The sequence below is a fragment of the Aspergillus sclerotioniger genome (assembly GCF_003184525.1).
Source record: "Aspergillus sclerotioniger CBS 115572 chromosome Unknown BO94scaffold_4, whole genome shotgun sequence".
Classification (NCBI taxonomy): Eukaryota; Fungi; Ascomycota; class Eurotiomycetes; order Eurotiales; family Aspergillaceae; genus Aspergillus; species Aspergillus sclerotioniger.
In genome coordinates this window covers 77,148-100,548 of record NW_020290994.1, presented here as the reverse complement: position 1 = coordinate 100,548, position 23,401 = coordinate 77,148, and the positions used below count along the sequence as shown (strand labels likewise).

At 52.6% G+C, this 23,401-nt stretch overlaps 9 protein-coding genes across 9 annotated transcripts; 3 read left to right on the top strand and 6 right to left on the bottom strand.

Moving 5' to 3' along the window:
* Nucleotides 1-118: 118 nt before the first annotated feature.
* On the top strand, nucleotides 119-1,430 carry BO94DRAFT_572032 (TauD/TfdA dioxygenase family protein; the record flags this gene model as incomplete). The annotated part of the gene is made up of 4 exons (XM_025614901.1): nucleotides 119-155; nucleotides 298-476; nucleotides 538-747; nucleotides 825-1,430. The coding sequence occupies 4 exons, from the start codon at nucleotides 119-121 to the stop codon at nucleotides 1,428-1,430; spliced, it is 1,032 nt and encodes a 343-aa protein (XP_025471171.1).
* An 802-nt stretch (nucleotides 1,431-2,232) lies between these two features.
* Nucleotides 2,233-5,279, bottom strand: BO94DRAFT_531382 (putative AAA family ATPase). The gene is made up of 3 exons (XM_025610887.1): nucleotides 4,980-5,279; nucleotides 2,838-4,878; nucleotides 2,233-2,772 (listed from the first exon to the last, which is right to left on the bottom strand). Exons 1-3 carry the CDS (start codon nucleotides 5,058-5,060, stop codon nucleotides 2,552-2,554), a joined length of 2,343 nt encoding a protein of 780 aa, XP_025471170.1. The 5' UTR covers nucleotides 5,061-5,279; the 3' UTR covers nucleotides 2,233-2,551.
* An 899-nt stretch (nucleotides 5,280-6,178) lies between these two features.
* Nucleotides 6,179-8,018, bottom strand: mrsA (putative mitochondrial carrier protein). The gene is made up of 8 exons (XM_025606578.1): nucleotides 7,847-8,018; nucleotides 7,584-7,653; nucleotides 7,485-7,520; nucleotides 7,236-7,368; nucleotides 7,075-7,167; nucleotides 6,958-7,014; nucleotides 6,443-6,887; nucleotides 6,179-6,356 (listed from the first exon to the last, which is right to left on the bottom strand). Exons 1-8 carry the CDS (start codon nucleotides 7,882-7,884, stop codon nucleotides 6,305-6,307), a joined length of 924 nt encoding a protein of 307 aa, XP_025471169.1. The 5' UTR covers nucleotides 7,885-8,018; the 3' UTR covers nucleotides 6,179-6,304.
* A 1,735-nt stretch (nucleotides 8,019-9,753) lies between these two features.
* Nucleotides 9,754-11,813, bottom strand: BO94DRAFT_273088 (RING finger protein). Its single transcript, XM_025606575.1, has 3 exons — nucleotides 11,462-11,813; nucleotides 10,867-11,395; nucleotides 9,754-10,776 (listed from the first exon to the last, which is right to left on the bottom strand). The coding sequence occupies exons 1-3, from the start codon at nucleotides 11,550-11,552 to the stop codon at nucleotides 9,843-9,845; spliced, it is 1,554 nt and encodes a 517-aa protein (XP_025471168.1). The 5' UTR covers nucleotides 11,553-11,813; the 3' UTR covers nucleotides 9,754-9,842.
* A 1,120-nt stretch (nucleotides 11,814-12,933) lies between these two features.
* BO94DRAFT_457461 (translation initiation factor eIF2B catalytic subunit epsilon) lies at nucleotides 12,934-15,296 on the bottom strand (the record flags this gene model as incomplete). Its single annotated transcript, XM_025607745.1, has 5 exons — nucleotides 12,934-13,610; nucleotides 13,664-14,835; nucleotides 14,911-15,035; nucleotides 15,099-15,155; nucleotides 15,219-15,296. The coding sequence occupies 5 exons, from the start codon at nucleotides 15,294-15,296 to the stop codon at nucleotides 12,934-12,936; spliced, it is 2,109 nt and encodes a 702-aa protein (XP_025471167.1).
* Nucleotides 15,297-16,566: 1,270 nt separating this feature from the next.
* On the bottom strand, nucleotides 16,567-18,981 carry skn7 (putative stress response transcription factor SrrA/Skn7; the record flags this gene model as incomplete). Its single annotated transcript, XM_025613102.1, has 7 exons — nucleotides 16,567-17,087; nucleotides 17,148-17,337; nucleotides 17,392-18,291; nucleotides 18,347-18,490; nucleotides 18,567-18,639; nucleotides 18,816-18,832; nucleotides 18,925-18,981. 7 exons carry the CDS (start codon nucleotides 18,979-18,981, stop codon nucleotides 16,567-16,569), a joined length of 1,902 nt encoding a protein of 633 aa, XP_025471166.1.
* A 1,519-nt stretch (nucleotides 18,982-20,500) lies between these two features.
* BO94DRAFT_273114 (uncharacterized protein) lies at nucleotides 20,501-21,527 on the top strand. The gene is made up of 2 exons (XM_025606576.1): nucleotides 20,501-21,047; nucleotides 21,359-21,527. The coding sequence occupies exons 1-2, from the start codon at nucleotides 20,608-20,610 to the stop codon at nucleotides 21,417-21,419; spliced, it is 501 nt and encodes a 166-aa protein (XP_025471165.1). The 5' UTR covers nucleotides 20,501-20,607; the 3' UTR covers nucleotides 21,420-21,527.
* Nucleotides 21,528-22,733, top strand: BO94DRAFT_273115 (peroxiredoxin family protein). Its single transcript, XM_025606577.1, has 5 exons — nucleotides 21,528-21,843; nucleotides 21,970-22,069; nucleotides 22,132-22,177; nucleotides 22,240-22,405; nucleotides 22,459-22,733. Exons 1-5 carry the CDS (start codon nucleotides 21,636-21,638, stop codon nucleotides 22,485-22,487), a joined length of 549 nt encoding a protein of 182 aa, XP_025471164.1. The 5' UTR covers nucleotides 21,528-21,635; the 3' UTR covers nucleotides 22,488-22,733.
* Nucleotides 22,554-23,377, bottom strand: BO94DRAFT_531375 (BolA family protein). The gene is made up of 2 exons (XM_025610886.1): nucleotides 22,999-23,377; nucleotides 22,554-22,903 (listed from the first exon to the last, which is right to left on the bottom strand). The coding sequence occupies exons 1-2, from the start codon at nucleotides 23,093-23,095 to the stop codon at nucleotides 22,728-22,730; spliced, it is 273 nt and encodes a 90-aa protein (XP_025471163.1). The 5' UTR covers nucleotides 23,096-23,377; the 3' UTR covers nucleotides 22,554-22,727.
* Between the last annotated feature and the right edge of the window lie 24 nt (nucleotides 23,378-23,401).

Below are 23,401 nucleotides of genomic sequence, written 5' to 3'. Positions count from 1 at the left end.
TTGTTCGAGATTCCCGATATATCGGTAATAGGTGGCAAGTTTGGAAGATAAAGCGCCAGAAGGGACACAGTCCTGTGAGGGATATTCGGCTATAGTCGGCATTCTATAAGGGAACGAAATGGCAGCAATTCAAACAACTGGAAGGTATCTGGACAGTAAGTAGATGTCGGCAATAGACGGATGTGCCTGGAAGGAAGGAACGATCCCGCGGTTCGGCAACAGACGGGGAGAGCCAATGAGGTGTTCCGGCCAATACTATGAAAACAATCAATAAGTACAGTAGAATTATCTCTTCAGGCCTTGTCCTGCAATTTGAGATCCGTGCAAGCAATTCGATCTTCTCTTCTGCCATCATGTCTACCACTCCTACCATCCAAGTCATCAAGAATGGGTTCGGGGCAGAGATCACAGGTCTCGACTTCGCTGACGGGGTCACTGACGAGGCATACCATTCCATTGAGGATGCAGTAAAGAAGGTAGTGCACCTGTCATGCCAAATTCCCACTAGATGAAACCCTGAGCTGAGACAATCTGCAGCATGGTTTCGCCGTTATCCGAAAGACGAACCTGGTCGATGAGACTCATCTCGAGCTTGCTCGCAAGTTCGGTGACCTCGACGATGTAACTCCTTACAACAAAGCTGGCCGTCTCCACCGACTGAAATACAACGAGCTGTTTGATGTGGGCAATGTGGCTATTGATGGTTCCATCGTCAACCTAAACAGCCCTCGCGGTGAGGCTGACAAGGTATGCTTACGAGTTACCTAGATATACTCTATCGCCCGCAAAACGTTGAACTAGAACCTAGCTGACTATCAACCTAGGGAAACGCTCTCTTCCATACCGACTCCAGCTTCAACCCCCGGTGTGCCGGTTACTCACTCTTGCTCGCCCATGAGCTGCCCCCTCCCGGCACCGGGGGATCCACCGCGTTCGCTGACATGAGGGCCGCATACCGTGATCTAGACGAGGGGTTCAAAGCTCTTCTGCACGAGAAGAACTACATCGCTCGCCACTCCATTCTCCACTCCAAGAAGTTGGCTGCTCCGGAGTGCTTCAAGGACATCGACCCTACCGACTACTTCATGGGCCGTCACTTGCTGCTCCAAGTCCACGAGCGCAGTGATACACCTACCATTTACCTTGCCAAACATATACACTCCCTGGAGGGTGTCGCTCCCGAGGAATCTCAGGCGATTCTAGATAGACTTTTCGACCACGCCACTCAGGACAAGTACATTATTGAAATGGAGTGGAAGGATGTCGGTGATCTGGTCGTCTGGGATAACACATGTACCATGCACCGGGCTATCGGGGGCGAGTTCATGACTAAGTATAGGAGGGATATGAGACGTGCTACGGTCCATGATGATAGTAGCCAAGCATGGGGGTTCAACCCTAAGAGTGATGAGCATATGGGTTTACCTTGAATGTCTCCGCCATTAGCTTAGCAGGAGTTGGAACAGAGCGTGGAACGAGCATTTGTGACACTTGCAACATCCAAATATAAATAAAATATTTCATATAATTGTCATAATGCACTCAGTTTACTATGTTGTACTATCTATCATCTTATACAATCTATAGCCAGCCAATCAGAGCCCCGTTTTAGTTCTACTGGCAGAATCACCACCACCGAGCCCTCTTCTTCCTGACATATCAGTTAGTATGTAAGACAATAATATCATTATATTCATCAATAGTTAAGAATTCAAAAACTTTGTCTATACTGACCACCTTACAATCATCCAAAAAAAAAATGCAATATCTATAAGATCTTAACATCTAATCATCAATTTATTTCGTGTACGTAATAGATCCCCCTACGGAAATCTCTCCCACCAAAATCCCCCCAAAAAAGACCACCATTACCCGTAGTCCAATTCTAGGCGTAAAGAAAGATTAACTATAGGTAGGTAGGTAATCTATCCATGCCACAACGAATAACCCTAACCATGACCCTGGCCTCACTGATTTAAGAAAGTCAGGTTATAATCGGGTTAAGTTAGTCATATTTGACCATTCCAGTCATGACAGGGGTAGGTTCTTTGTTCAACATGTCTATGTAATGTAGTGTGAAAAAGGGCCTTGGGTAGGATGGTGGTGGTGACGTGAGATTACATTGTATGTTACCTTCTTACCCTACCTTCAAGGAGGCTATGTGCTTACCTATCCATATCCGGATGAGTGTATACATACAGCCTATCACATAATATGAATTACGTTGAATTGGTCAAGTTTGTTTGGTTGCGTTGATTTGAAAATTGGATGGAACTGGACTCCAGACCACTATACCGATGCCATACCCACACCCCGTGCCAGTCATATCCACCCCCCAAAAGTAACGCATCCATTCCAATCCATAGTATACCATGCACCGTCTGGCCAGAATCAAAGAGAAAATAATCCTAACCAACCCCCGAACCTAGACTGACAAAATGTGCATGCATCCAACCAATCCCATCCGGCCACCACCGGTACGCCATTCAAATAAACACAAACAGTAACATCAAAATGAAAACACGGCTATCAAAGGCTAGAGAGAAAGGAACTATCCACCCCGCTCCCCGAATTGTTTAGCCCATTCTTCGTATTCTTGTAACCCTTCCTTACTCACACTGGGTCGGATAGAAAGTAGACTCGCCTCAAAGTCCTGAAAGCGGATCGGACGGATCTGGTCCATTGGGGTATGGAGGAGCGCTTCCCCAAGGTTTCGGAGAGGGCCCATTGCAGCGTCCTTGGCGAGAGCGGTCATGTCAGAGCCGGAGAAGCCTGGTTATGATTGGTTAGTCTTGAGCTTTATGTGAGATCGTGGGTGAATGTTGGGAAAGACTCACCCTCAGTAACTTGAACGAGAACTTCGATGTCTTCGCCAGAGAGTTCGTGCACTTGGTGACTCAGTAGCTTCTGGAGTTGCTGTTGGCGGACATGATGCTCCGGAAGAGGTATATATTGTCGACGCACAAAGCGGCGACGGGCGGCTTCGTCAATATCCCATGGCATGTTAGTGGCTGCGAGAACGAGCACGCGGCTGGCATCTCCGACTTTCTTGTCTTTCTGCTCGCGGCCGGCCGCTGCGCGCTGCAGGTCTGACCATTGAATAAGGAACTCCGTCTTCGACCGACGGGAGGCTTCATTCTCAGTCCCTGACGATCGAGCGGAGAGAAGCGAGTCGATCTCATCGACAAAGATAATAGATGGGGCGAGGGCCTTGGCCAGGCCAAAGAGAGCACGCACGAGCTTCTCGCTTTCACCATGCCATTTAGATGTTAGCGTGGACGCAGAGACGGAGAAGAAGGTTGATCTGGATTCCGTAGCGACGGCGCGCGCCAACATCGTCTTCCCCGTTCCGGGAGGTCCAAAAAGGAGCATTCCGCGAGCGGGCTCTCGTAGACCTGAGAAAAGATCGGGTCGAAGAAATGGGTAGACAACGGCTTCTTTGAGTGCCTTCTTGGCGTTATCCAGACCGGCGATATCGTCCCAATGAACTTCGTCTCCACGGACAACAATGTCATTGAGAATCTGCCGGGCAGCGGCTACATCGACACCCTTTGGAAGCTTGTTCATAATATCCATATACGCATCGTCATCCTTGTCATCCTCCTCGTCTTCATCGTCTGGTTCGGTAGACTTGGGGCCTAGCGACTCCGGACCACTCGATGGGGGCGTTACAGTTCGTTTAAGGTGCGGTGTCGGTCGGACAGGACTGCCTGCCGAGACCGTCATCCGATCTAAACCTGGAACCAAGGCATCGTCTGCTGATGAGGCTGGGGTGACTCGCGGCCGCGATGACTTGGACGATGGCTTGCTAGAAAACTCCGGGGTCTCTGCAGATGGTCCTGGAGAGGATGGTGTTGGATTGGAAGACCTCAATGCTACCGGTTTGGGCTTAACAGATGGTTTCGGCGGGGCCTGTGGGCGAACAGCATCTATCGAGCGGGGTCCCACGGAGGCGGACTGGGAACGAGCGGACGATTGCTGTTGAACCTCGGCAGTTGGTGTGCGATGCCTGGATACTGTCGGCGTCGTTGAAGGAGTGCTCGATGCAGACTTCTTCGCAGGCGGCCGCCGGGCAATCTGGTCCGGCGCGCGGAGCTTCCGTCCAGTGCGACGGCTATCTGAATCGTCTACTGGATGCGACACTCTCCGCGGAGGACGCCCATCACCGGAATGGGATCGAAGAGGACCGGGCTCCCTTCGAAAGCTGGGATCATTGGAGGCGGTGTACCGAGAGGAGGCGAGGGCAGCGTCGCTGGCGGTCTTGTCAGGCAATGAAGAAGGGGGGTAGATACTACCCCAAGCCAGACCTGCCGCCTGAGATGCTGCGGCCGGCCGCAGCTCTCGCCGACGGGAGACGTCTTTCTTCTTGCCTAGTTTCTTGAAATCGCTGTTACGCAGTGTGAACGGCATCATCTTCCGCCGGTCGGGGCTGGGGGTGCGAGAGTCGGTTTTGCTCGAGGAATGCGACTGGGTGCGCCGTGCGGGGATGGGGATGGCCGGGGATGACGCAGCAGCACCGGCGGAATCGTTCCTGATCGACTCGGAGCTGACGGCAGTGGATGGGGCCGGGCGACCGGGGATGGTGGGGGGTTTGGAGAGATCGGTATATCCGACCGCGGGGACGGTCCCGTCGCCAATCCAGCCGGGAGTGGTGCGAGGAGGGGGGGATCGCCCCGAGGAGTCCTTTCTGCTGTCGCGGAGGGCTTGGAGGAGATCGACCCGCTCGCGGCATTGAAGCTCGAGCTGGCGGATTGACTCCTGCAGAGCGCGCTCGGTCTCGTTCTTGGGGGTGTACTTGGAGGGGACTCGATAAGCGTTGTGATAGTAGATCGTTTCCAGGGCAGAGCGCCAAGATCTCAAGGCCTCCTCTTCATTTTGCTGTCGCCCGATCGGAGACGCATTAGTTTCGGAGGACGAGGGAAGTGGAGGAGCACACAAGAAGGGGAGAAAGAGGAAGGTGGCATTGCGCGGGGACGGACCTGGCCCTCGAAGTAGACGGCGGTGGAGCACATCAAGTAGCAGTCATCGTAGGTCTTCTGCAGCGAGGACGCCGGCTTCATCATGCACCCGGCGCTGGGTTGGCGGAATGTGCAGGGCCCGCCCGCAAGAGGATGAGATGGGGATGAGGGAGAGAGGGAAGGTAGGAGGGAAAAGAGATGAGGGGGAAAGAAAACGAGTGAACGAGATCAATTGGGCAATGGACGATGGACGGAAGGGAGAGAGGGAAGGCGGGCAAGCCAGGATAGATCGATCGAGAGAAGAAAAGAAGGAAGTTCAAGTGGTGGTGGTGGTGGTGCATGTCGTACAGGGCCAGCCAGTGTCGCAGCCAGTCCGGAGGCGGTTTTTCCCCCCCAGTTTTCTCCGTGACGTCGTTGGTTACCAGCCCTTCGCCCCACGACATTAGAATGGCACCGCTTAGACAGCCAAACCCTCCGAGACATGATTCAGACCAGGGCCTTGAATGTGTATGGTCATACCGTTCCTCTATAGAGTACATACAGATCCGCAAGATTGTATCCGAACATTAGACATCCAAATAGCAGGGAAAACGCAAGCCGATGATCAACCGGAATGAAATGAAAATAATAAAGATAAAGGAAACTCGTCCAGATGTTTCCTGCATGCCAACGCCAGTAGTACGCGATTGAAGCACGAATGAAACATACCCCGGGGTCTCAAGGGCCCCGGTCAAGCAAGCAAAAGCACTGGCCAACATCCCGGGAGGCCTGAATTCATCGTCCACAGCCCAGCCAACAGCATCCCGTCCAAAACAGATAAATACACGTCAGAATGATAAGGTTCCCAATTCGGAGTCGGAGAATGGTCCCCCAGTCCATCTCTCGTGCGTGATCGCCTCGGTTTTGCGTAGATTAAGTCCGAGGGTCTCGGCCATTGGGCGCATCGCCGAGAGAAATAGAGCGGAAGGGAAAGAATGGAGGAGGTAGAGTAAGAGGAAGGAGTAAGAGGAGTGTAGGCGAGAGATACGGAGATGAGATGGCTGACCAGGAAGCCAACCCGCCCGTGGCTCGGTTGCCTTCAGCCTGCATCGCCATCTGGTCCGTCCTCCGCACGTGATACTGGTAAGGTGGAGGATTTTGGCTTCTCGTTCAACAAGACTCTCTTTTTCGTTTTTTTTTTTAATCGCTTTTAGTCGTGATTTCTTCCTATTTCCGTGGGGTTCTTGGGAATATAAGTCTTTTTGTTGGTCCGCAGACGAGTCTGGACAGAACCAGAGACAAAAGGGTCGCTGAGTTGGTTTGAGTCGGAACCAGGCGATCGGGCCGTTAGCAGAGGCCGGCTGCGCTTAGTTGTCCACTTGGCCCTTGAAGTAGGCCTTGGCCATCTCGTAGGAGGTCCTGTATAATCGCGTCAGCGAACAATCCCAACACGTAAGGATCGGAGATAATCGTAGGATCCAGCCAAAGGAGCGGAAGGAACTCACCAGCAAATGGCGGTGCTAGGCATCGTGGAGATGATGCGGGGGCGAGCGCCACGCAGGAATCCCTTCCAGCCGAACTGCCGCTTGATAATGGCCGCAGCGTTAAACAGACCCTTGGCCGACCGGATCTCCTCGTTCTGGGCCAAACCTCGGGTTTGCAAAAGAGTCTTCACAACATCGAGCGGGGTGGTGAGACCGGCCGCAAAGGCACCCGCCAAACCTCCCGCAATGCAGTGGGTGAAAGGGTCGTAATCCTGCGACGGGTTCATGACCTTGGAGATGGACTCATAGGCGACGAACTGAGTGGCGGTGAAGGGAACAGTCATGCAAAGGGTGGTGGGATAGGATACGTAGAACGCTTGGAGACCTTCCGTCCGGTAGACGGTTTTGGCGCATTGAACAACACTCTTATGTATCGAGCCATGGACTTGCATCCGCTGCTTGATGACTGCTCCAGTCAGCGAACGCTCCAGGAGCACAATGCCCGAGGGGGGAGCGCAAGTATCGCGGGGACTCACCATCGAAGGGGTTCATCAAAGCGTCGCTGGCAATGGTCGCGGACGCACCGCTCAGCGCTTGGCATGGTCAGCAATTGCACCCGGATTTCTTTTAACTCCAAAAAAAACCAGACTTACCTGCTGCAACGGGGTGGTGACCATCATCCACATTTCCACCGGCCAATTCCTTTACGAATTCATATGTACCAAAGTATACGGCGTGGGCCGGGCCTGGAAGGATACAAGTCAGCCTCCGCCGCGATTGAACTGACCGCGCACACGAGATGGTCGGCACTCACCAGCACCAATGATAACACTCGAGACGCCCTTCCACAATGTCCGCCAGCCTTCAATCCGGTAGATTGTGGAGACCGCATTGGTCAAGCCTGTGTAGAGCCCGCCGGTCGAGGGATGCAGGATTTGCATGCGTGTCTGTACGATACCCCACCATTAGCCAGAGCCATTCGTAACCCGCACACCACCCACGAAGCCGATGTAGGAATGGAATCATCTCCAACCCGACCATCGGAGACCCCCAATCGACGTACCTTCAACAAATCAACCGGGTACATGACAGAGTGTTCCTAGCCACCAGCCATCAGCACAACCAAACCCTAGCACCAATTCGCCTGCCTCGTTCCACATACTGCAATTCCTGCGAAGGCGCCAGCCAGCATATTCCGGCCTAGGCCGTAGTTCGAGGGGAGGGCTTCATAGCTATTACCAAACACTGTTAGTTGTGGTCGCTGTAGTGAGGGCGGACTTTCAGAAGTCGCTCCGAAATCGAGTCGGGGGGGGGGGGCGCAATCCGACCCTCTAAGCTATCCGTTGAAGAGACAGCCCCGTAGAGACCCTTGGGCGAGCCAACGGATTGCAATGAACAGAATTAGGAAATAACACCGCGACATACTCATATTCCTGCCCGGGAATCTGCTCGGGGGTCGCCATGGAGCTTTACTGGCTTGAAGCACAGCTGCAGTGGATAGATAGTATGGGGACTTTAGGAATCGGATAGTAATCAGCTCGGGGGATGATCGAGCTGAAGGTCGAACGCCGACGCAGAAAAACGGGCTTGCGGAGCGGAGAGGAAGACGGACTCCGAGAGGAAGGATATCGGCGGAAGGGGAGGCAGCAGACGGAGGGAAAGTGAGGAGCAAGAGGGGAGGAGGAAGGAGGAAGTGAGCAGGGTCAACCCGAAACAAGACGGGGAGAGGTATCAATGCCGCGGAGGAAGGAGAGAGGAGAGGACTGGCAAGAAGGCAGACGAATGATCCTCGATACTAATAATTCTGGACGCTCGGGAATTTCTTGCTGCTGAAGGTGAACTAAAGGAGCAGTCCGGTTCAATACGGTTCGGTATGGTCACGGCTCCTGCCAGCCGGGCCGAATCCCAGCTTGACGAGAGGTATGGAGGGTGTATCAAGACGGGAGGCCCGCCGGAGAGCAGGGGAATTTGCCAGCGACCTCCGGGGCGCCGCTGCAGCCCAGCTTTCAGCCTGTTCGTCCGTCCGGCTCATAGATAGATTGATAGATTGATATGATTGCTGGGTCGCTGGCAACTGGGACCCAACCAGCAAGTCGGCATCCTCCCTCTGCTGCCTTCTTTCTTGATTCCGTCTTTCTTCTAGCCCAGCCTTGTCATTTCCTTTAGCTTTCCTCCCCTCATCCTTATCTTCAATAAATAACTACTGCTATCTATCACATCTCCGTCATGTATCTATCCTCCTTCCTCGGCAACAACCCTAATTTATTTTGTTTTTTTTCTCCTACCGCTGCGCTGAATCAGCTTCCCCGACCTAGACCACCTTAGTAAGGACCCAAGGCAAATAGGCACAAATCCATCCATCCGATGACGGAGATACCCCCATGAGTAATGAATACTCACCCCCCCCCCCCGTTCCCACATGCTAGGCAAAAATAAAAATAAAAAAAAAAATTAATCAACACAAGCCCACCAAGGCAGTTTGAATCAGACCCTCCCACCCAATCACTGCCTTCCTTCCCTCTCTCTAAAATTTTCTCTGCCCGCTGTGGTCCTCTGCCCCGGCACGAAGCAGCCAACCGCCGAACCACGGAGGAATCGGCCACCGCGGAGGCGCCGCGGACGTGCAGATGTTGATCCTTCTGCCCTGCCGTCCGTCTTATCTGATTAATGCCTAGATACTAGATAGGTAGTAGTCCGTTGCTTTAGTTTCACGCCTTTTGTTGCCCCCTCGGCGTTAAGTGCCATTCTTCTTCTAGCTGGTTTTGGTACCGGCAGAGCCCAATCCTAAGGAAGGTCTGACAGGATACCGCTGGCTGGCTGGCTGGCTGTGTTGTTGGGATCTGACACTAGATAGTGGATCCCTTGTTACTACTACGTGGGTAAGGATCAATAATGTATCACGAGGATCGTCTCGATATTTCGTATAGTTACTAGCTACTCAGCAAGACCAGCTTCGCTTATATAGATATACTAGGCAACCACCCCCAGCAGCCAGCGACTTCCAATCTCCCGATTGGCACACTGAGTGTACCTTCGATTTTTACAGGTTCTCCATCCATCCTATACGTGTTCAATCCAAATGCAGCCACCCCACCTTGGGGAGGAGAGAAAAGAGGGAAAAGATCCATGTCAACTCACATAGTCCCGCATCGTGTCTGCTAAGATGGAAAAGTATAACGAGTACAACACAACAAATCGCCCAGAAGTAGTTGATACATACAATTAAAGACCATCCAGGAAACATCGCGGACGCCGGAGAGTGAGACTTAGATAGAAACCATATGCGCTGTCGTCATGCACGTCGTGAAGCTCGTCCACTGGCCGGGGGGGTGGTGGGTGTCCCCGGAGGTTGGATGTCCGATCATTCTATACACTCTAGTCTACCAATCCACATTGAAGGTCCATTCTCCTAGAGCACGAGTCAGTATGTAACAACAGTCATGGGACTAAAGAACAGGAGCGCCGTACCATTCTTCAGATTCTCCGCAGTATCGCTCAGCAGGATCACCCGCCGCTTGTTGCAGTAGGCCGTCTTGTCCAAGATGTCGACCTTCAAGTTCGCCAGCTCCGGTACAGGCTTCTCAAACATCTCACTCAGGCTCTCTACCGCCATCTCCAGGTCCTTCTGGTTATCCTCGAAGATCTCGGTCAGGTTGTTGCGCGAGAGATAGTATGCAAAGGCATACGTCCACTTCAGCGTCTGGCGACATTGCTGGAGCGCCTGCGATGCGGTGTCGAGAAATTGTACCTCAATCCAGGAGAGCCCAGATTGCGACTGTAGACTCGTCATCTTCTTCTCCGTCTTGAGATACAAATCCTTATCGAGCTTGGCTGATTGCTCGTGGTTGGCGTATCGGTTATAGTAGTGGAGATAGCGTTCCAGCGACGCCCGGGATCGCGCCTGCGCAGTTCGGGCCTCTGATCCGGATTTCTCTTCGAAGCGGTTGCAGTTGTACCAGCTGGTGCCGTGTTCAGACCACAGTCCCATGCACATCCAGCAGAACTCATGCTTGCACTTGCGACACGTCATGTGGTTGCATCCGCCATTCTTCTCAATCGTTGAGTGACACCTGGGACACTCCTTCGTGTTGGCCGAAATCCAATTTGCCGTCTCCGAATCGTCCTCGCACTTCTTGAGCCACATCTTTACCAGTGTACAGGGTGCCGGCTGGTGATCATTTAGGGTACACCCGAAGCAAAAGTAGTGCTTGCAGTCACATTGCACCGTAGGTACAATGCGACGAAGGTCACGTTGTTTGATAGAACAATCGACCGCATATTCACAGTTCGGGGCCGGGCACCATTTGAGGTTGTCCTTGTCATCAACATATGTCCGTGTAAGAAGCTCGTGGTACCTAAATCTGAAAGTCAGCAACGGTGTGTGTGTGTGTGTGTGTGTGTGTGTGTGTGAAAGCAATCGCAAAAGGCACACTTAGGATTCTCACCTTTCCTTGAGATCTTCGGTCACCAGAAGACCTAGTGTTTTAGAGTCCACGATCATATTACACGTATCACCCGGACATTCTATCCTGGCTGCTTCACCTTCCCCCCGAATCTTCTGCCGGAGGTAATGGCGATAGCAATCCACACAAAACCGATGGCCGCAACGCATGGCATATGTTTCAAGGTCATCGCCATCCTCACAGCAGATGTCGCACATGAACCCTGGTATTACTTCGGTTTTTGGCGTTCCTTCAAAGTTGGTGCCGAGGCCTGCTTCCTCCAGCGTCGTTTCAGGATGGTCCATGTAGGACTCAATCAATTTCTCCCGATTCCATCGTCCGTATCGCAGCAGAATAGCCGACGACTCTGGTGGCAGTCCTAGGATAGACGAGACCTCGTTAATCTGCAAATTTTGTTGCCGGTCGATATCCCCTGGGCTCAAGACATTGAACTCGACCTCGTAGGGCTTCCGTTTCGTCGCAATAATGTCCTTGTCCTTGGAAAATCCGCCATCGAAATCGTCACCGAAGTCTGCCCATAATACAACATATTGTCAGCACCACGTCACAGGAAAAACAGAAGGATCCGATCACTAACCATCTCCGAGACTCTCGACGTCACTTCCTTGGGTATCCAGAAAGTCATCCGGGCTAGACCCCACGCTCATGAAGTCCTCATCCGACTCCATGCTGGTAGACGCCGGGGTATTGAGATCAGGCGACGACTTCGCTCGCACGGGAACCGAAAAGCTTCCCGGGGTGGCTGATGTAGAATCGGAATCCAGATCTTGGTCGGTGGGCTTGGGCTTTTTGCGGGAGGACTGGGCCGAAGGAGACGTTCGGGTGGCGGCTGGCGAGAGGGCGACGGAAGCCTTGGTGGCGGCTGTTCGAGGTTGGTTATCTACAGGCGTCGCCGCGGCCGCCTTTCTCTTCCTCGTGAGTGGAGGCGTGGTGAAAGCGTTCTGCCCGTGGCAAGCCGGTTTATGTGCTGACGCGAAAAAAAGGCAGGCCTCGAGATGGGACGTCGAGACCTCTTTTTCCCGAGACAACACACAGCCGCAGCCTACCAGTGTAGCAGACACCTGAGGACGGGAGAGTGGAGGGGGAGGAGGAGGAGGAGGAGGAGTAGAAGATGATAAAGGAAAGGCGTGGATATGAGGGACAGTGCCGCACTAGCCCTCAGCCGATCGTTGCGTGGATAGCTTATTATTATGATTGAGGTTCATTCGACTGCTGGGCGAAAGGGAGGGGCGGGTGTCACTAACACCCGGGCGGACGTCACGGGAAGGCAAGGTGTGGGGTTCGCAATGATGGTCGCTGCTGGTGCTGGAATTCAGGGGCTTCGACAACTCGGACAATCCCTTTTTTTAAATAAAGACAAGTCCAAAGTGGTCTGTCACCTCTGGCGTCCCCCTTCCGACAAACAGGGGGAAAAAAGTAAAGAGATCCTTTATGATCGATCGCGGCTCGATGGGAGGGACTTGGCAGGGTCAAATTGCAGCAGAGGAGCCAGGAAGGGCCCGAGGCTGGAGTGGAAGAACTCCACCACAGAGCCAAACTGTGGGGGAGGAAATCAAGGAACAAGCGGGAGCAGCAATAGAGAGATAAATGATAGCGCCGTGCACTTCGAGGGTAAGGATAGATAGGATACCCAGTAGTCACAGACCACCGTTGTCCTTCCCTTTTCACGGCTGTCACCGCCGGAGTGAGATGATGACGGTGGTGATGATGCCGACTCTGCGGAGTAATCAGCACACGTCTGCTGGGACGAGTTGACCTAGCACACAGACCCGGATAACCTCTATTGGAAAATGGACTGGACCCGGAGCAGAGGATAAGATCAGCGACAAATCGCTCAGCAGCTCAGGAGGACGATCCAGAATTATACTTGCTGCTTTTAGGCCGGCACACCTGACCTCCCCGGCCGCTGCCTGGTTGGCCAGGCACCCACCCAGGCACCATCGCGCATCACTCATCGCCCATTATTACTATTCCTCTTATGGTGGTAAGCTTTCGTCATTGGATCTTAAAAAATGCTGTGCGGCTTATAGCCCATGCGATCTATATCATCTACTCATCATCCTCCTCGCTGTCCTCCTCCTCCTCGTCGCTGCTCTCTTCTTCTTCGGCATTGGCCAGCCAGTCCACAAACTGTTGGGACTGGCTACGCACCTGACGCATCTCTTCACTGGCGCTTGATCGCTCATCCGCCCACCACTGCTCATAAGCCTCCTCCTCCACGATCTCCAGGTCGTACAGCTCCTTGGCCGTAAACAGTAGGACTGTGTCACCGCGGTTGCGGTGCACCAGGTCCTGCTGCAGAAGCAGCAGCAAGTCCACTTGGTCAGGCTTCGCGTTGCTCTCCCGGTCGAACATAGACCGCTCGACGATTTCCTTGTACTTGCCAAAGATTTCCCGGATGGCGTCGCTGGCTCCCTTGCCACCCTCCATCAACTGATGAATACGCTTCATGAAGGCCGAGACCACTGCTCGTCGGACATGGTGGTCCGAAGCATTTGCTGTCATACGCAAACTGACCAATTCTAACTGTACAACATCGGACGTGACGCCATCGCGCAAGCTGTCGTAGACACTAGCCGCAGCATCATGGACGAAGTGGTCCTGGTCTTCGTCTTCGGACATTGTAGTGCTGAAACTTCCGGAACGAGACCGACCAAACTCGGAGATCTCAGACGATAGCGTCGAGATGGACTCCGTGGAAAGAGATAGGTGCGCCATGTTGTAAACTGCGAGAGCAAATCAGTATGTAAGGAAACCCATAGAGAGATAAAGAACATACCCAACCCAGATGAAGCATTGCTAGCAATCTCATCTTCGTCTTCATCTTCATAAGGAACGTACTCGTACCCCTTGCCACCCTCTCCAACAACCTCGGGTTCGCTGGCTGGGATCTCATCGTCGTACTCCCGGGGAGCTTTCGTTATACGTCTTCCGTCGCTAACCTTTACACCATCGGCGATTTCCACACCGAATGAAATCAGGGACCCAGGTTCGATGGTGCAGTTCTTACCCACCACCGCCCGGTCAGCAACAATCGCTTGTTCGACAGTCGTTCCATCCCCGATGACCGCACCATCCCAGATGTAAGCACCATCCAGAGTGACGTTCTTGCCAATCTTGCAGTTCCGTCCGAGAACGGTGTTCTTCACTGTCGTTTTATCTCCGATACTCGTGCCCTGGCCGATGACCGTTCGCCGACCGATGACACACGAGCGAGCCAGCGTCACGCCCTGTTCTTGATACAGGCTTCCCTTCCGAAGCTCGTAGTTGTGGCCGGGAAGCAGGTTTGTATCAGGGCACAGAGGATACGCCCACCGCGAAATAATATCCTTATTGACGGCATCGTACGCCTTCAAGTTCCTTACCCGGGCTGCGTAGTGGTCCTTCACAATATGCGTGTGGATAGTCTTTCCGTTCAATTCGTAGTCTTTCAACACACCAAACAGGAACTGTTTCCGGGGAGTCTGATAATCGAAACTGTCAGACCAAAGACTCAGAACATCAGGTGTGCAAATGTCGATGTTGCAGTCGATCAAGTCTTGGCGCAGGTCAATCTCCTGGTGTGTAGTGATAAGTTCGGCGTCGATGTTCAGACGGGAAGACTCGGGGGAGTGTTGGTCGATCTCCTCGTAGTGTAGACAACGGTCCTTGGTAGGGTCGATAACAAAGACGGGCGAGACAGATGAAGACTTGGTTCTGTGGTTCCTGCCGGCTTCCCGCAGGATCATAGTCATGATCGCGTTCTTGTCGGCTTCACGGCGAGCACGATGCTTTGCTAGCGCGCCTTCGATCGGCAGGTTGCTGATGACATCGCCGCTGACCACGATGAAATCGCCAGTGATGAGATGCTTGCCATCAAGGTCGCGCATGACATCTCCAACCGATGTTGACGTCGACTTGAGGAAAGTCAACTGCTTGAACGGCGATGATGGCGCTCTCCATTTGGACGCACTGTACAAGCCTCCTTGTCAGTCCCGAAATCGCCAACCTGAAATATCACCCACCCCCCACAGTGAAATCACATACTTGATGTATTTCTCCAGCTGATCCGAATGCGCTCCGCCGTACAGAAAAACATCTTCGACACCGGCGTTGGCGAGGAACTCGAGCGTATACTCAATCAAAGGTGTGTTCGCAAGTGGCAAGAGACACTAAATCGCTCTGCATCAGTCCTCAAAATTACCTCCGTCGCTTATCAATGATGATAGACATACGCGAGGCTTCTCAAGTGTGAATGGCTCGAATCTCGTCTCGAAAGTGTCGGCAAGCACCTAGGACAAAGAACCATTAACCAACACCGACATCGTTTCCCATTGCGATTCCAAACAACATACCACCGCCTGCAATGTCTCCTCCACCTCCTCCGTGGCATTTCCCCTCTTCGCCGCACCGCCTTTCTGTTTCGGGCCCATCTATCAAAAAAGCAGTCAGCAATGATATCGCCGAAATATGGACGGGCACACAATGCGCACTCACATCGGGTAGGTAAGTTGGTTAAGAGGTATAGGTTTCCCCGTCTCAATCGGATGATTTGTATAGGAAATCGGCAAGACAGCAGAGAGAGGAAATAACAGGCTCCAGGGATCACCCAGACAATGCGCAGAATCCAACAACGGTTCACCAAGCGCGTCAACTCGCAAAATCTCCGCCAAGCCCGTTCCTCGGGCGGAGGAGTCAGACTTCATCCCACCTCGCTGGTTTGTCCTGTTTGCTAGCCCCCACTCGCAGGCTGCCCGCCTGGCACGTGAGAGTACCAGTCACGTGATTTACTGGCGTTTCAGGCTCTCAGCCACAGTGGCTGACCGGCTGGGGGTCCAAGAGTCCAGAACACCATCCAGGGCCTGGGCCCTCATAGACTCGAAGGAATATCCCTTGTTCAGGGACCGACGGTCTAGAACCTTATCTGACATGGATAAGCTGATGAACGCAAGATCGTGGGTAGCAGAAAGATCGGGTGGGCGGATCAAAAGCTGTATCGTATGATCCCCAACTGGTTGGTGGCTATTCAGACCCAGAGGTTGCTGTGCGTGTGGGCGTGCAGGTCCAATTTGTCCTTGGTTACGGGTCCTGACTGCGATCGATCTGTCAAGAGGATTTAAGCGCTCGCGATTGAGTTAATAATAGATTGAATTTGGCTCTATAGAATCCCACGTCCCGACCCAACAACCCTGCTGTTGAGCATCATGCTTAGCTAAAATTGACCCACCGCAAATTGGCCTTCCACACAACAAAGAGGTACAGAGCGCCCCAACAATTAATCAGATCCAATGACGCGTACAGAAAGCGATGAACACTACATGCTGGCAGCCCAAGGTCCTTTCTTCCAAACCAAGGCATATGGATGCCACCCTCAAAGTACCGGCCGGTTTGGCTGTGCCGGCCATCCGGTAGAAACGAAATAACCTAACAGTTTGCCGCAAGACGATCCGCAACCTATGCAAGTAACAATAAACGCCCCAGACACCGGGATATATCGAGAAAATTTTGAAAAATAAATATAGAAGCAGTACAACTCCCCGAGACAACGATATCGTACGGCTAAGATTTCATAAGAAAATAAAGATCGTAAGGCAAGGAGGCATGGTGGTATAAAGGGGAGAGATGGGGGAGGCGGGAAGGAATGAATTGATCATTCGGCATTGTGGAGTTATAAGAGATATATGAACGTAAAAGGCCTTGAACCTAGCCTGATCGCGTGGCCTGCATGGGGTTGACCATTGGCTGTGCTTGGTGGGAATACATGCGCGGTCGTTTGGCCATGTTAGGGTTCTCAGCGGCGCTGGACATTTCTGAGAGCTGCCGGCGGGGTTGCGGCCTGGCGGCCGCAGGCGCCGCGGTAGTAAGCGCCACGGCGGGTGTCGGATACTGAACCCCATTTTGGTCTACAGCATATGCAGCTGCAGCTGGGGCAGCAGGAACATATTGACTTTGGACCTGCTGGATGTTAGGGGGCACGGTCGCCATCCCTTGGAACTGGCCCGGCGATTGCCAGTTAGTCATTGATGTCGCGGGTGATTGCCCAGGAGAACTGTCCTCCTTGACCGACTGGGCAGCCGAGCTCTGCGCAGCCATCGTAACCGCGGCTGCTGCAGATGGAGGAGCCTCCATGCTTTGGGGAATCGTCTTCAAATGAACTAAATGCTTCTCAAGCATATCCAGAAGACTTTTTCTGGTGAAGGGTTTGGGAAGAACATCGTCCATCCCTACAAAGACCGTTAGCGGGGGAGGGTCGCAAAAAGGGGACCAAATGGTAGCGGACATACCATGCTGGAAGTAGAGCTGGATATCGTCACTCCGAATGTTAGAAGTCATGGCAATGATGGGAGTCCTATCGAATTGGCGGATGAGATGGCAGGCCGAGACACCATCCAAGTTGGGCATAATGATGTCCATGAGAATGAGATCATATTTGGAGCCATCCTGTATCTTGTTTACGGCTTCCAGGCCATCAAACTGTAGCACCATTAGTAGACACATTCTCTAGTTCTCCGAGAAAACACAACGTACCGCGGTGTCAATGACGCAAGAGAACGAATAGAGGAACTTCCCACCGATCTGACGGCACGTTGCATCGTCCTCCACAAGCAGGATATGCGGGCTGCGCACCCAACCGGGATCCACATTCGCGCTCTTTTTCCTATTGTCGGAAAACGGCCTGCGACTTTCTTCGAGCTCTTGTTTCGGTGGCATGGGATACGGGACATTATTGACGTGTTCACTGTACATCGGATCGATGCCGTTAGTGGCGCCTACGGGGTAAACGACGGGTTCGATGTCACCGTTGATCTTCGAATAGACCATGGCAGCATTTGGATTGGTGGCTGCTGGCGGGGGGCGCGCAACACCATTACGAGGGGCAGCTTCTAGGGCAGGCGTGGCAACCACCGCCGCCGTCTTCGGTGGCTCACCCATCGACTCCAGACCAGCCAAGTTGAACTGGATTTCGGCATTCATATCATTTAGAAGTTTCGAGGCATGCTGCAAGGGTGACGATGGCTCATCGTCCATCGACGCGACCTGTGAAGGGCTCAAGGTCGAGCCTGCTTGACCCTGCGCCTGGAAAGGCGCAGTCGCTTTGCTGTCACGCCTTTGACGGGCATCAACAGAAAGCAAGTAAGTCATGACCTGGTGGATAACGTTTTCATGGTTGAGAACGGTTTTCTGCACCCTCAACACCTCCTGTAGCATCAGCTGGTGGTCAACAGTCAGCTGTGCGTACCGGTCGGACAGGTGCTGGATTTGTTGTTGTTGTGCCACAATCTGCTGGTTCAGCAAATCTATTTGTTGTGTTGGAACCGAGTCGTCGGTGCTCTGGGTCTGTTTGCGCGGAGCCGGGGCCTTCCGTCGGATATTATCGAGTGACTCCTTGCTGTTCGCTCTGAACTCCGGATGCTTGAATTCCCAAGCCTGGACTCGCAGTTAGAAGCTGTCGCATCGACCGCCACAAGAGCGGAATCCTTACATTCTGACCGTATGGCGACTGTCCATTCTCCTCATTATTCTGCCTCACTTTGTGAAAATCGTATTTGTTCAGCTGTCGTACAAAACTGGCGAAGTTACTGTGTTTGAAGTGTTTTGGGAGGATAGTCTTGGTAAATTTTTCACACTGGCAGATCGCAGGTGGTAGGTCAGTTACGGTGGTTGCGATCGCAGGGGGGGAAATCCGGAGAGGGTCGCCGCACCTCCAAGACTACAAAACTGTCTCCTTCGTCGCCCCACCGCACAATTTCCGCGTACGATGGATCCTCCAGCATTCTTGTACACAGGTCAGTGATACCGGGTCACGTCAACATGCGAAGTTTTGGGGGGATTCAACGAGGCGCAACGAAAGATTGGAGCGCGCCGAGGGTAAGATGGCAAAGCCGAGGGCGAGAAATCGGACCCTGAAAGCGAAGAAAAGGTACGGGGAGGAGTAAAAGGGGAACACTCACTTGTAGAGTTTCCGTACCTACACATATTGTTAGCAAAACGAAGTATAATCAGGTACAATAATTGTGAGATCATGATGTTCACATGGTCGCTATCGAGGGCGACACTTACAAAATCGCTGGAGTTGCCCGCGGGGGCGGCGCTGGTCGAGGTCTGGCCACCGTCCATCGTGGGCTAGATGGGTCGCGACCGATCGAACAAGCAACAGGCTCAACAAGTCGCAGGGCTTGGAGAAACGGCGAGGACGGGGGAAAATAGAACCAGCCAGTCGTCAATTTAACCCGGGTGGCGATATCAGTTAGGTATCTTGGTGAACGAACTGAGTAATAATAAGACAAGAAAAGGAAGAAGAAAAGAAGAGGAATGGGGGGAGAAAGAAAAAGACGACCGTAAGGTAGTAATCGTGGTCGAGCGATGGTGGTGGTGGTAAGTCAGTTCAAGGTCAGTTCTGTTAGTAGGAGGAATGGGGATTAATTAGTCCCCTCCGTTCGGGTTTAGTTCCAGTCGAGCCGATGGGACTGATTTCTTGGGTTTATTTGATTTGATTTGGTCTTTTTTTTTTTTTTTTTTTAGGATTTTCTTTCTCATTTGGCCGTTAGTCAGTTAGTCAGTTAGGTAGCAGACCGAGGGAGGGAAGAAGAGGGGGCGCCGGGGCTTGCTTAGTTGCTTGCTGCTGGCTGAAGTGGTGGATGGGGAAAAAAGACGTGGGTTGTTTCTGGGATTGGCTTTCCATGGCTTGCGCCCATTTGGCAATCAGGTTCACGTTCAACCGCTCAGCGAAAGTTTGTCTGTCTGTCTGTCTGTCTGTCTTGCCTCTCTGTCTGGTGTTTCTGCTGCTGGCTAGGTACCTATCTATCAAATCTTGTTGTCTCCAAGTGGGTTCCTCTCCCCTCTCCGACTAAGTACGTGGTCACTAGCCACAACACCCACCGGTTGGGTTGTCACATCGTCCCTTTTTTATGAGTTAATATCGTTTGGGGTTCCTCCCTTCCACGGCAATTCTTATCTGACCATTTTTATCTAAATGCTCTCCATTTTCATTGTCGGGTATGTCTTCTTGAGGCTTTTTTCATGCAGAATGGTTGGGGGGGATGACCTCACGCAAGGAGATCCCATAGGAGGGGTAGAGGAGAATTCCCATGCTAACGCCAGCTAACTAAATCTTAGAGCATCGGGTCCAACTAATGGGAAGAGACAACTCAATAATATTTACGAGCAACTATCTATCCCACCACCCCCTCCTTCCCAGCCTTCCCAACAGGTATGAACAGGACAGAAAGGAAAAGAAAAATAAAATAAAATAATAAAATAATAACAACGGAAACCCAAAGTGCAAAGGCACCCCAAGTAAGGTAGGCAGTCAAGCCAGAGTGACCACTAGGTACCCACAGCTTGCTCTGGCGGAATTACCGGTCCATAGCTGTCAGTGCGCCCGATTGATGCAGAACCCATGCATGAAAAGGATGGGGGGGAGCCATGGAGATAGGCTACCCAGGGTGGAGGGGCCTTGGATTGTATGCGGCGATCAACAATGGTATACGGAGGAGGGGTGGGCTTCATTCTCTCGGACCCCGCGGTAACCACAGTCAGTCGTACGAGAGGAGGAGGCATTACCTCCTGGTCTCCAGGTCTCAGGCCATGATCTCACCACCGGTTGTCTTCCCTACACTTACAGATACTTACGACTCCTCTCAGGGGTGATCTATTGCAGCACTGGATGCAGATCCCTCGCTCGCATAGCCGACGATACGAGCATCGAGAGATGCTGCAAGACAAAGAAAGACGGAGACAAGCATGCGATGTCCAACCCAGGACTTCCCAGTTAAGCCAACCGATATGATAGAGATTGGGGCGACTCTTTATTTAGTACAAGGAGACTATGGATCATGGATGCGCCACCTCCCGAACATCATGGTACTAGTTGAGGGAGCTGGTACTATTAATATGATTAAAGCCAGTGCCCAACTGCTAAGTCGATTACTCCTGTCTCTCTTCACTCCTCTCACGCCAGTGAAGCCCTTTATGGCATTAATATCAAACCAGCCAAGGTTTTACATGGGCAAGAGTCGCCAGAGTCCAGACCCATCCCCGGTCCAAAGCCACCTGAATGCTGCGAACGAACCCTTGCAGTCCGAGATAGACAATGCAGGGTTGTCCGTCGGCGGGAAAACAAAGGCTGTCAGAGCCAGCGATCGAGACTGGTCCATGGGATCCCCGGAGTCCATGTCCGCACGGTATGATTGATTCGATGTCGTCTCATCTCCATCTTGCCCCCCCCCGTCTTACATTCCGGGGGGATCCGTAGACATGAATCTACTATCTACATATCTACTACATACGGAGTAGTAGTAGTAGTAGTAGTAGTAGTAGTATCTCCCTTCTGCATGGCATCTGCCATCTTGAGCTTGTTAGCCATTCATGTGGACGATTGCGTGAGACCAACATGACTGGCCACCACATCCTACGGCAAAACATTCCTATCTCCTCAGGGTCAATTATCCAAATATCAAAATTTCCAATCACTAATCAATCTCCTCATGCTCAGCGAGTTGAGTCCCCACGTTCGGCGGCTGGCGTCCGGGCGCTGCAGCCGAAAGCGACCATGACGAAATAATGTTCCGGACTGGAGCCATTCTGGAGAAAGCTGCGAGATCCACCAGCTCAGGAACATCAACAATCATCCATCCACCTCCCATCTCTTCTCTCTTCTCTCTTCCACCTCCATCGCCTATTTTAACTTCCAGTGGCTCCTCCCAACTGGAACATCCAATCTCCCCTGCAACACATTCCTTCCTGAATTGTCATTCATTCCTCCTCTAGCCATGTTTGCTGCTCGTCGTCTTACTGCCGGTGTCCCTCGCGCCTTGTCCCAGAGGGCCCTTTTCCACAGCACCGCGCCGGCTTTTGTTCAGAAGGGGGACGCCATCCCCGACCTGGACGTCCTGGTCGAGGACTCGCCCGGTAACAAGGTCAACCTCGCCAAGGAGCTCAAAGGAAAGGGCATCATTGTTGGTGTGCCGGCTGCTTTCAGTACGTGTCCCTGTCGCCGCTGATTCGGTCATTCTGGGCAAGGAAAGGAAAGGAGTGGCCGCCGCTACTGAAAATCTCCCGTGAGGCCGGATTGCTAACTCCCCCGTCCTTGGCGGATATCATTAGGCCCCGCGTGCTCCAGCACTCACATCCCAGGATACATCAAGCATCCCAAGCTTAAGGAGGCCGGCCAGGTTTTCGTCGTTGCAGTCAATGACCCCTTCGTGTAAGTCACGAGTCGCATACGAGGCTACTTTCAATTGAGCTTATTGGTTAACTCGACGACAGGACCAAGGCTTGGGCTTCCTCCCTTGATCCCGAGGGCAAGAGCGGCGTAAGTGATACTATATCGGATTGTACGAGATACCCAATGTCACGAGTTAACGCCGCCTATAGATTCGCTTCCTGGGTGACCCCTCCGGCAAGTTCTCCAAGGCTCTTGATGTAACTTTCGACAGCGCTTCGATCTTCGGAAACAACCGCAGCAAGCGTTATGCGCTGGTTGTCGAGGACGGAAAGGTCAAAGAGGCTTTCGTGGAGCCCGACAACATCGGTCTTGACGGTACGACTCCAGCTATAAGCACCCCATATGTTTGTTACTAATAACGATGGTAGTCTCTGCGGCCGAGAAGATCTTGGGCTAAACCAGCTCCGGGTACCAGCACACCCAGGACTGTTATATATCTAGGCTCCTATACATGACAGTGAATCATAATAATTGTTTTGATATAAATCTATTTGCAAAAACCATAGCCAGCGAAAAAAATTAGTCATAACCGGCAGCGCAAAGCCATGATGTCGAATAACCCAACGCCCGACGGCATGCCATCAGAGAGCATGTCAACCCCCAGGATATATCCACCTCCGATTCTTGCGGTCCGAACCTAGCCCTGGTGCAGCGCCTGCCATTGCTCCGGAGTGTAGCACTTGGGCGTCCAGGCATGAATGGCAGCAATCTCCGCCTTCAGGGCCGAGTTCACCAGGCGATGGCGGGCAAGCATGGTCTTCTTCTCAAACTGAGGGGAAACAATGACGGCCTGGAAAGCCTGTCCACAACCACCTATAGACTTATCGTCAACATCGGGACCTCAAATATTGTAGCTATAGCGCATTCCCGCACGGGGGAAGCAATTAATCAGCACGGCTCTTCCATACCCGACAAGTCTTCGATCTCAACATGTTGCGCCTGCAACTGGTCGATCAGTTTGGCCTTCAGCGAGTCTGCCGTAACGCTCGAAGTAGCATCGGCCATGGCTGCGTTCACTGCCGCGAAGGAGCGCGCGGAAATCGAGAAAGGTGATTTGTGATGGACGGGGGTGCGGAGAAGATACCGGCAGCTTCTGCTCAACAGGGTAGTGGTGCGGGAGTACATCAAGCGCGGGCGGGACGGGATCCTCGGTTGGGGGGGGTTATAGGATAAGGGTGTGTAACGCTGATTGGGTTATACTATGAGTCAGGCGACCAAGTGTCGCTGAAGCGATTTGAGTCAGGGTGGTGGGCAGCGCGGTGATGCTTCTTCTTCCGATGGAGGATGACGGAGTTCCTCATGCTGGATTTC